Source organism: Rhea americana, unplaced genomic scaffold (assembly GCF_003343005.1).
Source record: "Rhea americana isolate MKP2758 unplaced genomic scaffold, rheAme1 scaffold_85, whole genome shotgun sequence".
NCBI lineage: Eukaryota > Metazoa > Chordata > Aves > Rheiformes > Rheidae > Rhea > Rhea americana.
Genome location: NW_028187034.1, coordinates 548786 through 563278, shown reverse-complemented (window position 1 = coordinate 563278; position 14493 = coordinate 548786). Strand labels below are relative to the sequence as shown.

Sequence of the window (14493 nt, the reverse complement as noted above, 5' to 3'; positions counted from 1 at the left end):
TACATAATATTGGCAGCAAATGGAAATTACTTCTGTGTTCAGAAAGATGCTCAGAAGAGGAATGTGCTGTGATGCTTCACTTGAAGATCACCAGTGTTGTGCCTCATCAACTTCTAAGTCAGTAAAAAGGAAGAGTGTAAAGAGCGAAGGGTAATTAATTTCCGTCTTTTGAAATAAAGTACTGGAAAGTCTAGACCCTTGTTATTTCCAAAGAATTACTGATTTTGCATGGTGGTTTGATTCTTTTAAAAAGTTAATCTTGTTTTCTAGGTGCAAATCCAATGGGAGTGAATGGAGGAGTAGGGGTTCAAACCCCTAATCTGCTGCCTGACTCAATGTTACATTCAACCATGAATTCCCAAAAGTAAGTTCATGCATTCTTTGCACCCTAAGTGATTTTACTGAGCTGCAAATGCTAATCATTGCCCTCAGTGAACGATCGTGATGGAAGGGAAGAGGATATATGTAAGGATATTCCTGTTCTCATCTTGGGAGGGATTTAACTGATGCTTGCTGCTAAGGACAGTTGGAAGAGAAGCCTCACAATTGGAGTATTTTTGTTCTTATCCATTTCACAGGTTTCACTGTCCATTTTARTTTTGTGTCTCGGTGCTTGTTAACAGCTTTTCTTAGGCCACAAAGGTTGCATACACTAGCTGGATCAGTGTCTGTGCAGATCTGAAGCCCCACTGTGTCTACTGATCATGTCATACCACAAGCCTACCATTACCCTGCTATAGGACTGAGGGGCAGGTTATTCAGTGAGATGTAAGARCAATCCTTGTGCTTAATACAGTCATGGCACTTTCTGAATAAGCAGGGGAGTAAATTTGATTCCTGTTTTTCCCTTCCAATCTTGTAACTTTGCCAGTTTTCCAAATCCTTAGGTAGGACAGCATGTACTCTTTCATAGCCCTCTTTTATTCTGAGATCAATATGTTGTTTTGGTCTTTGTGCAGCTATTTCTGCAGAGTTTGTCAATTGATTAGGGGCTGACTGAAATAGTGCTTTGGCCTAACATTATTCTAAAAGAGGCTGTGACTGGAAGATGTAACTGTAAGATGAGTGACCTTGGGCTGSACTTTCACCSCTCAAATTCTTATTCTTTCTGAAGCACCATGATGAGTGAAAGTGCCAGTGTTGCCAGTTTGGGGGCYATGCCARCAGCTCAACCATCCAATACTGGAATTCGRAAGCAGTGGCATGAAGRCATTACTCAGGATCTCYGAAATCATCTTGTTCATAAATTGTGAGTAGCTAATACCAAAATAATCTCCAGTTATGTGACTTGCTGCCTCTGAGCTCGGGGGGCAGGGGGGAGGAGAGGGGAGGGGAGGTGCGGGTGGCTAGGAGGAAACCCACCTACCAAAGCCAAAGAGCCATGGTGTGAGCTTTTTCAGAGTTGCTGAGACGGGAAAGCAGAGGTGTGAAAGATGGTGTGTTGGTGCTTTCTTTGCCTTGAGCGGAGCTGCCTCTGCTGGCTTGGGGCTGTCGTATGGGCAGTGTCGCGCTTTGCGTTGAGGCGGTTGGCGTGGGGAGGGTGCCTGCAGGGAAGAGGAGCGGCCTCTTGCTCTGCCAGAAGACTTGCTGCCTGCTTTGTCTTTGAATCAGTTGCGCTGGTGTCCATGTCCCGGTTTGGAGCCAYCCTAACCGCTTGCCTGCTTTGTCTTCAGAGTGCAAGCCATATTTCCTACCCCTGACCCTGCCGCACTGAAGGATCGACGCATGGAGAACCTGGTGGCGTATGCTCGGAAAGTGGAAGGAGATATGTACGAATCGGCAAATAGCAGGGTGAGAAGCCGTCACCTGTCTGCACTGCAGAGCTTCTGCTTCGCCTCTCTTGAGAAGTGTTTGTGGGGCGGGGGGGGTTATGGGAGGAGCGCAGAAATACAACCGGCAGAGTTTCTGTGGGCATGATGATGTGGTTGGGAAGGAGGAGAAGAGAGAAGTCTAGATGAGAGTGCGAGGCTGAGGAAGAGCGTGCTCCRGGGCGTTGAGAAAAGGGTTGCTGGTTCGGGCCTGGGAAGCAGGCAGCTGCAGGCTTGGGCCTGGGCATGCCAGGAGTGGTGTGCTGGTGTGCTGTGCCTGAGACTTTTCAGGGTGTCCTGCAGGCAGTGCGAAGCTCTTTGTTGCGACTCTCTCTAAAGAGTGTTGGRCATGAGAAGCAGAACTTCCAGAGCTGCCCTAATGGTGGTTCTGGAAATGCCCTGAGCAGTGCCYGTTCTCACCCCYGGGTCTCCCTGGCAGCCCCTGGCAYRGGGGAGTCAACRYGACCCAKTCTAAAAAGTGTGTGTGGAAGGCTATTTTCCAGTGCAGGCTTTGATCRCTGTGCTGGTTGCTTTTGCTTACTGTATGTCTCGTCCGCTCCCCTGACTTGTGTTCCTGCCYAACAGGCRGAGTACTATSACTTGCTAGCTGAGAAGATCTATAAGATTCAGAAGGAATTGGAAGAAAAACGAAGGACCAGGCTGCAGAAGCAAAGCCTGATACCAACTGCACCAGGCATGCCACAGGCTCCCATGAATCAAGGGCCCAGCCTGGGACAGCCTCAGCCAGGGATGTCTGCAAGTAAGAACTGTTGGGTTACTTCACTACTCAGTACAGTGTAATCCTRCTGGGTTACTTTACTACCCAGTACAGCGTAATCCTGCACTGTCATTTTGGTAGGCTGATGACCATTTCCCTCTTATTTCACAGGTAGCTGAGTTCAGAGTTAAACAGAACTTGTTTTTACTTTCTGTTCAGAAGTACTTGCAAAACTTTTGCCTTGCTTTTCTACTAGGTAATGAGAGTGTAACATGTGAAAAAGCTTAATCTTAAGAGCTAACTGAGATGTCATAGACCTGTACACTTGCTTTGAGGACRGGGGGAATGGAGATTAGGTTGCATCCTTAATACTGTGGAACTTCGGTCTTGTTAGTTTTACCTCAAGAATTAATTTAATTAAAGGTAACTATGTAATACGAAAGAAACGCACTTTTTTAATGCTTGGTTGTGTGATATTTGAAATYATCCCAGCTGTTAACGTTGTTGCTAAGCAGAGTACTGTTGAGTGGAGTGCTTAGGTGTTCATGCCTTTCAAAGTTCAGATAGTGGTGGTTGTATACYGTATTTGCTTTTTGTGCAAATGATCTTTACCATGTGCACTAAAAAAAACACATTTGAGCTTTTTTCTATGTATCTGGCTTCTTCACAGTAATTCTGTTCTTTGAATTCACCTTCTTAAWGCTAGTTTATTATTAGGTTTCCTTCTAAACAGGCATTAGTACATTAGAATAAAATTGATGGAGATAACCTAATGTTCAAAAGTAATGCTGCTAAAGATTGTAGTGGTTCCTTGCAGGCACTCTCCTCACATTAAAAACTGGTGAGGCACTGCAGGCTACCTCAGGTATTTAGCATATTTTATCTAGATAACAGGTAGAACAGAACATTATTCATTATAGGAGATATTTCCAGTTAAAAAACAAGAGGGACATCATTTGACATTATCAACTGAAAAAAATGAGATTACACAGTCCTTTAATTGAAATACAGGATTTTCATCTGTACATTCCTCTAAGTAAAATGGTGTACTATGCTCTGAGATTTAACTGCAAGAGCAGTCTCTTTTTTTATTATTATTATTATTTCCCTCCATTTATTTGAGCCAAAATCTAAAATCTACTTTAGGATGAATTTTGTGTCTCAGTCTGGATTGAGAGCTCTGGAAGCTGAAATCATTTTTCTTAAAAATAAGTGCAACAGCTCCGTGAATATTTTCCTAGGGCACTGCCTTACCCTCCCTCTGCCACATATGATTAACTGTCCTGAGGCACCCTCTCAGAAGAAAAAGATAGTCTTCCTTGGTTCGTTCAGTCCTAGATATTCTTAGATGCTTTACAGTCAAGGATTGAGGTTTTTAAGACATCTCATGTGAACAGATGAATAGTTWTCAAAGATATTGTAATGGGTTGTGTAAAAAGATGGTCATGATTGGCATTAGTCAACTGAGAGGCAAAACTTTTTTTTCCCCCTCTAAAAACCTTGCACCATCTGCTAACTCCAGAGTTATATTTCAAGAAGCTTGATCTTAGGGTTTTTTCTTCCTTTTAAATATGAATGCATCTTGGTAAATCTRGTTCTAATTTCAAGCATGAAAAGACCCAGAAATAAAAGCTTTTAAGATTGGTGGTATGAATTTGTTTACTGTGTAGAAAGTTGATCTTCAGGAGTAAGTCTGATACTTTGGTTCCAATCTCCCATGTATTCCCACAGTTGTCAAATTTCAGACCCTTGGTAAACCTTCAGTTGAACTTCACAGTTCTCATAGTGTTTTCAGACTAGTAGTGTGGTAAGTGGAGGGTGGTCTGTAGTCATTTTTGATGGTCTGGAGTATTTGTGAAATGCAGAGTTTGTTGTTACTGTATCTTGATAACATACTTCATAGTTGACCTCAACTTCTGAAAACTGTCTGTCAGAGAATATTTTTTTTGTCAAAAGATATGCTTATATTTTCAAGGAATTTTTTTTATTTTTGCTTCATGCTTCAAGGATTCCAATACTTTGTGTTCAAAGTTACTGCATCATAATAAAATATTATAAAAAAGATGTTAAAATAAAAATGCTTGTGGATAAAACCTACTGGCCTTCTAAGTGCCATAACCTTATTGCCCTTTTTCTAGATGGTCCTCTTCCTGACCCAACCCTAATACGTGCCAACGTGCCAAACCAGATGATGAATCGCATGCAGACACAGCCAGGTAATCATCCGAAGAAAATGTGCTATACTCTGAAGGAATCAGACTACTCTTGCTGAAGYGTTGTAGCCTGAGTTTCACCTGTTTTCCTGTTCTATTAAGAAAATAGATTATGCACATGTTATACAACATAGATAAACTATGTGTATTTTATTAGCATTTCATGCTGCTCTTGGGAATTTTAGAGCTTTTTGTTAGGGAACTTGCTTTGTTAGGTGAAAAGGTTGATGCTTTTTAAAGTGCTGATTGTGTGACCATAGAACGGTGGAGTCAGCCAAGTAAATATGGTGAGCCTTCTCCTCTTAGAGGAGGGACACCTCTGTGGCAGTTGGAGGATGATGAGAATTATTGCTTAGAAAAAGAGGAGAACCTTTGCATATTCAAGAAATACTTCGGCCAGCATGCAAGGTGCTTTAGGGAAGTATGTGACAATTTACAGCCTGGAATTAAATAAGTGAACTTCTAATATGTAGCTAAGATAACACAAGCCATCTAGAACTGTCAGCAGAAACAATTTTTTGGGGAAGAGACTAGCATGTGCTCTGCAGAGGCATGGTAGATTGAACACTTTATAATTGGTCCATGTAATTGTTTGGTAAGTTATTTCCGTTCCAATATTACATGCTTAAAAATTGGTTAGCAGAAAATGAAATTCGGAAGGAACTGACAGTATTTCTTCGCCAAACATTGAATGATCCCAAAGGAGAACCCAAGCCTTTGTTTATAAGTCTTTTTTTTTTTTTTTTTTTTTTTTTGGCATATATGTGCAGGAATGAATCAGTTTGGCCAGATGAATATGCAGCTGTCATCAATGGGACCCCGGCAAACCCCTCCTCTTCAGCACCCTGGACAGCTAAGCCAGGCTGGGGCCATGAACCAGGTCAGTGTGTGTTGCCTTTCAGCTGGTGCCAACCCAAAGGTTTGCTCCTGTTGGCTGCGATTGCCTTAAGGAGAGGGGAGGGAAGAAAAGCAGGGGGAAGAAAGCATTTTTTCTTCGTTCTGTAAGCCCTTTGGCCAATCGTTTTGCATTGCCATTGGGAGATTTGTCTAGTCTATGGTCAGCCTTTAGASCTTGGTGGTAGGGAAAAACCAACCCAAAAAAATCCCTAAGACTATCGGGGTTTTTGTGCTGTCACGTCCTTAAAACAGGAAACAAAGATATACCTTGAGCCATAGTTGCAATCTGAAAACAATACTCGTTTCTTTAGTTGACTAATCAGAATTGTAATTTTTGTCTTCTGAGAGGAACTTTAACACGCTTTCCATATTGTCATACAGAAAAGTGGCAGGCATCAATTTTTGCAACAAGAGAAATACTTTTTGTAAAATATCTATGGAGGTGTACATACATGGTATGAAATGAGTTCCCTTTTTCTTTTTTCTCCTCTTCAACAGATGGGATTTCCTTCACGCATGCAGCAGCCAGGAGTTGGCCAGCCTTCTAGTCAGAATCAGTTTCTACAACAAAACCAGTTCCCTGCTTCTTCCCCAGGAATGAACACAGCAAGCATGCCTATGACCCAGCCTGGCAATCAGACACCAGTTTCTCAAGTAGGTTTCTTGTTTATGGAAAGTGATATTGCTGGGTCCTGTCATATACAAATTTCATTCTTCAGTTTGTAGTGGTGAAGAACTTGTTTTCTCAAGATGGTGGTAGAATTTGTCGTTTGAATTTACTGATTGAGCTGCTGCATTTTACTGGAGGTAACTTTGGGAATGGCAAGGATGAAAATATTGTTCTCAGTTTTCTTCAGTGTGACAAAGGATTTTTGTTGTGGAGTTTGTTACCCTGGAGGAAAGAAGAATTTGTTACTCGGTGTACAACAATTCAGTATTACTGAACAATGATCAGAAGTTTGAGGACTTAAGAGATGATGGAAGAGTAAAAAGGCATGTCCAGTTAGGATCATCAAATGTGTGTTGCTGGCTTACTGTTTGGGAGGGCGGAGGTTATCATCACTACTGAAGATCTCAGCTTAGCGTCAGTTGGTTTTCTTTCTATGTTTTTCTTCTCTCTCTTCAGACAGAACTTTTCAGGCTAGGAAGAAGTCAGGAACATCAGTTTGCTKCTTCTTGATGCTCCTTCTTAGTTTGCAGACAAGATTATTCCAGAGTGACAGCTTTCTTTCTGATCAATACCAAATTTTCTGTGATCTCATAGTACAGTTGCAGCTGTACTTATTTTTTTGARCAATTCAGTTTCTAATCTTGGGATGGGGAGCAGGGAAATAATTCATTTTTAAGTGAATTAGAATGCTTTTCTCACTATGGGGCCTTGCCCTGCATTCATGATGTACAAATCTGATTTCAGAAAGATTTTTTTTTTATTATTTTTTTTACAAACTAAGTATACATGTAGCAGTTGTAGCACTCCAGAGTATTAGTTATTGTGCTGAAAATTCTTTTAGATCTGAAAAAGCTGTAAAGCAGCTTTATGTTCATGTGGAACAAACCTTAATTGAATAGCCCATTTCTTCTTTTGAAATGGAGTTTAAAACAGAAGTTTGTGTTGCACTTACTTCTTAGAAGTATGCCAGTAATTGTGGAAAAGYAGCCATTTAGCAATAACTTCTCTATTTCAAGTCAGTGTAAATGTCTACTTGTTTTCCCACAGGCACAAATGACCAGCTCATCCTGTCCTGTGAATTCTCCTGCAATGGCTCCAGGTTCTCAAGGGAGCCATATTCACTGCCCACCTCTTCCACAGCCTCCCATGCACAGAAATTCTCCTTCTCCTGTACCAAGTCGAACCCCAACACCTCACCACACACCCCCTAGCTTGGGATCACAGCAACAGCAGGCGGCAGCAGCTGCTACCACTGCCCCCACCTCTACTCCTCAGGCAATGCCACCTGGACCACAGTCTCAAACTATGCACCCCCCTCAAAGGCAGACTCCAACACCTCCACAGGCACAGCTGCCTCCACAAGTCCAGCCTCCAGTTCCAGTTACACCTTCTGCAGAGCAACAGCAGCAGCCCCTGTCACAGCAGAGTACGACTGCATCTGTTCCTACACCAACAGCACCACTGCAGCCTCAGCACCCCACAACACCTGTAAGAAAATATTTTAACTGTGCTTTCTGCAAATCACTAGGTGTGAGATTTGATTTTCAGTAGGAGTCTTTACTTTTTTGCGAGTCTGATGATGAAGATAGCTCCCAGGATGTTTAATATCAAAATAGCTTCTGCTACATTTTGGAAGGAACCTTCTTGTCTGTAGATAGGTTTGTAGATCATCTGATGTTTCCATGCAGGAATTACTTTGCAGAATTCTAGTGCATGTTTGAAATGCACTGTAAAACATGGACGAGGCCCTCAGTAGTTCAGTTACGTTCATATATGCATAACAGTGGTGCACAATAGAGAATATGTAGTTATCTGTGTACTAGGCCTTTCAATGCATGTTTCTGTTGCATGTTCTCTTTGTGATTGGAGTTGTGAAGCAGTGCCTTCATCAGGTGAAGCAAATGTGAGGACTGGAGTGCACGTAAACTTGGGGGAAGTATGAAATAGATAAAATGTAGATCAGAATGGAGAAACATAGTAGGTTCATTAAAAGCCCATTTGTAATGAGTGTGGATTTTTTTCTCAGCTTTCACAACCAGCTGTAAGCATTGATGGGCAGGTGTCCAACCCCCCATCCACCAGCAGCACAGAGGTGAACTCTCAGCAGACTGCTCCAGAGCAGCAGCAGCCACCTTTGCAGGAAGTGAAAATGGATATTAAAACAGATGAAGGGGAACCAGAGCAGGCAGAGTTGCAGATGGAGGAGAAATCTGAGGTGAGATTGGCCAGTTGTTAGGTGGAATATCTTTTGTATCCAGTGCTGCTAGATACTCTCTGCTCCATGCAAGGCATTCCTTCTGGAGCTCAAGGAGAGCTGTAGATGCTACCTGCTGCTGCTATTTGGATCATCATCTCCGCTACCTCTTTCCAAAGAAGGTCTCTGTCTTGTGGTGAAATGGTGGGTTGCAGCCAATAGGCTAACTGTACTGGTTTCCTGGGTTGACCACAATAAAGACCGTGATAATGTGGCTGCAGCTGTGAGACTTTGGTAATGTAAGAGGATGCTCAAGTCAGTCCTTCGAATGTTATTGGCAGCTATCATGGGTGTATACATGACTGGCTGCTCCACTGGGCTCTAATAGCTTGTCACTGATGACGACTAGAAGTGTAGCTGCCCTGTCACGCTGGCGGCCCCAGTACARGAGAGATGGTCAGATCCGACTGAAGAGCTGGATGTGTACTTATGTGGCTACTTGCAGCTCAGCCCCGATTAGAAGCAGCCCCTCACTGCTACTACTGTGCAGTCTACCTAGTGTTTAAAGATGCATTTTAGCACATCTGTTTAAGCTGTAGGTGCAGTTTTGATTACAGAGTAGATATTCTTAGTCCTAAGGAATAGTGGTAGGCAGGACAGCAGATAGGTATAAAGGACAGAAGTGGAGATGGGTGACTGTAGGACACTAGTAGGTGACAAGCTCTAATCCGCTTTCCAGGTTAAAGTGGAACCGGTGGTGGAGGAATGTAAACCAGATCCCATGGAACAAGAAGAGAAGAAGTTGGAAGTGAAGACTGAAATACCAGAGGAGGAAGAGAGACCTACTACTCCAGCTACTCAGTCCTCTCCAGCAGCTGGGCAGTCTAAGAAAAAAAGTAAGCAGGAACACTATTCTGACTGAAACTTAYTGTATCTCCATAGAGAAAACTCTGGAGGAAAAAAGGGCTTTCTTCATTGTTACTCAGTAGGCTTACATGGATTCTGAATGGCTCTTGAACAAAATTGTCTAATAATACATACGCTCTTAACTGGCTCTGCTTGATGAGTTCTTTAAGGCTTTAGTATTAGACAGTAAGCATTAGTAAAACTGTCAATAAAATAGAGATTGGGGATACTTTTCAGTTAATTCTCTAGACAAGTTCGTTCTCTTGACATCAGAGGGGATGCACTAAGAATGTAAAYTGATGCTAACTGGTATCATTCTATGCTGAAACAAGGTCCTTTACAGTATGTTAAGAGTCTCCTTGTGTTCAGATGATCATTTTAATATCCTCCACAAAACTTGGCATTGCAGAGTTTAAGCAAGCCATGTTAAGTATCTTAAATCCATTGTCAGTAGTCTTTTTTTTTCTTAGAATTCACATTTTTCAAGAGGTTTTTATTTCTGCTGCCTTGCTTATGTTGATTGTTTTTTCAAAAGTTTTCAAGCCAGAAGAGTTGCGGCAGGCGCTTATGCCAACGCTGGAGGCACTTTATCGTCAGGATCCTGAGTCTCTTCCCTTTCGACAGCCTGTGGATCCTCAACTACTAGGAATTCCTGTGAGTGTCTTAGTGAGATACTTTGGCTTTATATCAGAACTGCTACTCTTCTGACATCTTCATTTGAAAACAGCTTAGGACTGTCTTGTTCCCATTTTTATATTCATGCATTTGAAGAGGTTAACTTAGGTAATAGCATGTGCAATATCTGAGTCAGAAGTTTGTTTTTCTAAGATTAGTTGATTCTGGGTTTCTTTTGAAAAATGAGCAGGCATACCATATGATGAAGTAATTGCCAACAGATCCTAGTGCTGTGTGGGTTTTTTATGGATGTTGCTTCATGTTGTGATGCTTCTGTTGCTGAATTCTATAGGTGTTTCTTAACGTATATAAAACTTCATTGAACCAATTTCCCTGGGAAACTGGATCATTAAAAGAAAAAATCCATCAAATGATTAAGCTGTTAGCAAAGAGAATACTGGGCTTCTAGTTTTTGTTTTTGAGGTCAGATTTTTTGCTCGTTTAGAATCACCTTCAGAAGAAGTTGCTGTCCTTCAAGGACCTTTTTTAAACAATCTGGATTTAGTGCACAAAGATACTATGTAAACATCATATGTATRCATAGAAATCCTACTTAGATGTTTTCAGCAACAATTTCTACTTTAAATGTTTTTAGGATAAAAGCTCCAAGAATTTAAAGCTTGCTGTGTTCTGAGTAGGCATATGTGTTTCTGAAACTCTTAAGCAAACTTGCAACTGATTGTCAGATTTGGAGGGCTTTCTTAGGAGGAAGAGAAAAGGTCCTGAGGGAGGGTGAGGGGGACTGAAAAGAGGCATTCTTTAGGTAAAAGGTTTGTAGGAGAAAACATGATATCTTTTATCAGTTTATTAAAGTAAATTGTTTTTTGTTATTAGTTTGGCTGATCTGCTTAAGAGTCACTCTTAACATTCTAGCATGTATCCTCAGATCAGCTACAACACTGCCATTTCCTCCTTTCTGTAAAACTTTTGTTGACTAGTGTAAGAGTGGCTTCATTTCCTCAACAGTAGAAGAGCAATAGAGCCCATAAAAATAAAGGAATAATTAAAAAAAAGGAAGTATTGGGAAGTGATATGGTATTGCTTAGAGATTTCATTGTATGTCACAAGGAGTTTGACAATCAAGTCAGGGAAGAACCTGTTTTTCTTGATGTATTTCGGGATTTGTATGCTGGRAGTGCATATGCTGTCATGTCACAGCATAGTTCTGTAGTAGTGTCTTGATGCGTTGYTTATTCTTGCAGGATTATTTTGACATAGTGAAGAACCCCATGGACCTTTCTACCATCAAGAGGAAGCTAGACACAGGACAGTATCAGGAACCATGGCAATATGTAGATGACATCTGGCTCATGTTCAATAATGCCTGGCTCTATAACCGCAAAACATCCAGGGTGTATAAGTACTGTTCCAAACTGGCAGAGGTGTTTGAGCAAGAGATTGACCCAGTTATGCAGAGCCTTGGTTATTGCTGTGGAAGAAAGGTAAGGAGAAAACATTTTTAGTCTGCTGCTTGCTTGCTGATACGGGGTGGGGGGAAATACTGTAGTTGCAGTTAGCAACTTGTGTCAAATTCTGAAAGTGTAACTAGGATTTAGGAGTCTTGAGCAACCTGTTTTACTGGGGGTGTTTGGGGTATTTTTTGATTCTGTTACTTAAATGATCTATTTGTAAGACCTAGAATAAAACCTCAGTATCTTGAAGGCTTGCTTTGGTTTTGATTAGGGCAAACCAATTTTCTGTTGGAAATGAACGGGACATGTTTCTGTTAATTGCAGAAAAAGYGTGCTCAATTTCTGTGTGTGTTGAGACTGTTTCCATTGTCTTGTCCATATGGTTTTCCTCATTGGAGGTAACTTGAAAGTAACARCCCACTGAAGGGGGTGGGTGTGGGTGTGTTTTTTTTTTTTAATGATTAGCACTCCATACTCATCTACACTCTTTCGATACACGACGCTCTTCCGATGCTAATAATCACTGTCTGGGTCACACTCGCTTTCTTTGGAGAGCGAGTAAAAACATGTATGAGTACTGAGATCTGTTCCTCTTTGCAGTTGGAGTTCTCACCACAGACTTTGTGTTGCTATGGCAAACAGCTATGCACAATCCCTCGAGATGCCACTTAYTACAGTTACCAGAACAGGTAAGGAAACCTTGCTTGGTGCAGTTTTGTGCATGCTGCAATCATTTAAAGGCACGCATGTGTACACACATACACTCTCTTTGTATGTGCACACCTTTGTCACAAGACAGACTTGCTGGAAGTGCCCTCAAATAGCTTGCCTTGTGTGCTAGTAAGTTCGTTCTACAAAAGTTCACTGCAATCTTTATTGTTCCTCTTTTGTTTGCAGAAGTATRTTGTTTACTAGATTTTTATCCTGCAGTTGAATAAATCATATTTACAAAAGTCTGGTTTTGCTCCCTACCATACAGCTGTATTTTTCATGTAGAACGTTTCTAACTAAACTATTCAGTGAGTATATTAAGCTCATAATATGTATTATACTCATGAAGTCCTTCTGTTTTTCTAATGCTTATGCTGAAGAACAATCCAATTTTGTTTTGARGTACAAATCTTCATTGAGGATTTGTATATTCAGATCTTGTGTAGATTGAATCTTTCTTTTTCTCCGTAAATTTCCTTCAGGGGAGTTGTCTTACAGTGGCTGTCAGCAGCTGTGTAAAGTGCTGTCACTTCTACAGCTCTTTTGACTAATCTTTTTGACCTGTGGTTTATTAAGTGATTTAAACCTATTTGCCTTCTGAGAGAAGGCACCTTTTTATCACTGGGAGTGGAAGTTGGGGGGAGGGGAAAGAAACAACAAAATAGGTACTTTAACACTCCCCATATCCCCTGGCTTGTTACCAGAATGCATCTGTTAAAGCAGAGAGCTGGTTACCTGCAAGCTACGTTACATCCATCGATTTAGTTCCTGCTCTGTTTTATCCAGCATCTTTCAAAAAGGAGRGGGGGAGGAGAAGGCTTTTACCTGAAATCAAGAAGATATTGCAAAACTGGCAGTTTAAGTCCCTGGTCAGGTGAAAGCACTGAAGAACTACAGGAGTTGTATCTTAACTCTCTCAGACTTCATGAAGGTTTATAGTAGTGAATGGAAGCATTCAGGAGTGACGAAGTAGAAAATAAGTTTGTATCCTGTAAACATTATTGTAATTTTGGAGTTGTATAACTTAGAGCGCTTCACATCTTGAGTCAGTATTTCCTGCTCACATTTATCCATTGGTCACACCAGATTTGAAAGAATATTGTTCTAAAACCTGACAGATGTGCATGTTTTCAAATATTTGCTTCTAATGTTTGTAAAAGGAAAAAAAGCACATGCATGCAGTTACATTATGTATACATGCACATACATATCTGTAGATGGATTTATAAAATTACTGAAGTACCACTCTTCCATATGTTATCTTAGATGAAGACTTGGAGAGAGGCTTAACTGACCTGTCTTCCTAGCTTAGCAGCTGCTGTAGTGTCAGTTTGTGTAGCTTTAAATTGTTGCAACTTGTTTGAATTTTCTTTTATTTCTTAGGTATTTTGTGCATATGATTAATGTGCTGTAGTAATGGAGAGGTCATGGTTTCAATACACTTCTGAGGGATATAGTAGAATCTGGAGTGAATCATTGTTTCATTGAAGTGTAAATGAYATTTTTCTCTGTAGTGCTTGCTGTATTGATACCTGGACTGTTCTGTGCTCTTGGACTATGGCAAAATCATATCAATTTAGAGCACTGCATGTACAGTTAATTTTAGGCATTTACTAAACATACAGTTTTACAGTTTGAAATTGATGGATAAAGGTTTTTGARGACAGATTTTATTGTCCTTTAAGTTTCTGATGTTTAGCTTCTGTTTTCAATTGAGGGAGAATCCTGTGACCTCTCAGCATTTGTACATTTAAGATGGAAAATTATCCCTCTTACCTTCCTGCATGTTTTCCTACTGACAGAATTGCTACACTGATAAGCAAGTCAGAGTAGTAGTTCTTTYTTCCTTCCTTCTGCTCTTTCCCCCTTTTCATTTTAATTCTTTGCTGTACATGGCATAGATTATTAAAATGAAGAGGATATAGGTATGCTAAAATGAAATACTATTTGGTTTAATTTGCTATAATCATTTGCTGCTTGTGAACCCATTTGAGAGATTGAATGCTAATCTGTGCTTTGCCTTGGCTTTCTGCTTTGTGTTGTCTTGTCCTGCTTCTATGTTTTTGTTTTTTGGTCTGCAAACCCCCATTTCTTTGTTTGTTTGTGTGTATATTATTTTTTTATTTCTCCTTCATGCTTGTCATTGTCTGCACTTGGCTTTGATTGCAAAAAAAAAAATCAAAACAAAACAAAAAACCAAACCAACCAAACACAATGTGGGGCCCATAAATCTGCATCATTGAATATCCCTGCCGCCGTTGATGACCTGACTCTCTGCTCCTGTCCCTT

The 14493-nt window shown here is 40.8% G+C and overlaps 1 protein-coding gene across 2 annotated transcripts in view; it reads left to right on the top strand.

Annotated features, from left to right (window-relative positions):
* Window positions 1-14493, top strand: part of EP300 (EP300 lysine acetyltransferase) — a 64464-nt gene that overhangs the window by 31732 nt on the left and 18239 nt on the right. Inside the window, exons 7-19 of one of the 2 annotated variants that reach the window (XM_085323551.1) lie at window positions 271-364; window positions 1115-1249; window positions 1674-1791; window positions 2394-2568; window positions 4665-4742; window positions 5510-5619; window positions 6135-6290; window positions 7354-7794; window positions 8333-8521; window positions 9240-9396; window positions 9942-10060; window positions 11284-11523; window positions 12094-12182. In XM_085323551.1, the coding sequence (XP_085179677.1) occupies window positions 271-364; window positions 1115-1249; window positions 1674-1791; window positions 2394-2568; window positions 4665-4742; window positions 5510-5619; window positions 6135-6290; window positions 7354-7794; window positions 8333-8521; window positions 9240-9396; window positions 9942-10060; window positions 11284-11523; window positions 12094-12182 (2101 nt within the window). The remainder of the gene's footprint in view (window positions 1-270; window positions 365-1114; window positions 1250-1673; window positions 1792-2393; window positions 2569-4664; window positions 4743-5509; window positions 5620-6134; window positions 6291-7353; window positions 7795-8332; window positions 8522-9239; window positions 9397-9941; window positions 10061-11283; window positions 11524-12093; window positions 12183-14493) is intronic. The other variant, XM_085323552.1, reaches the window with a different exon arrangement.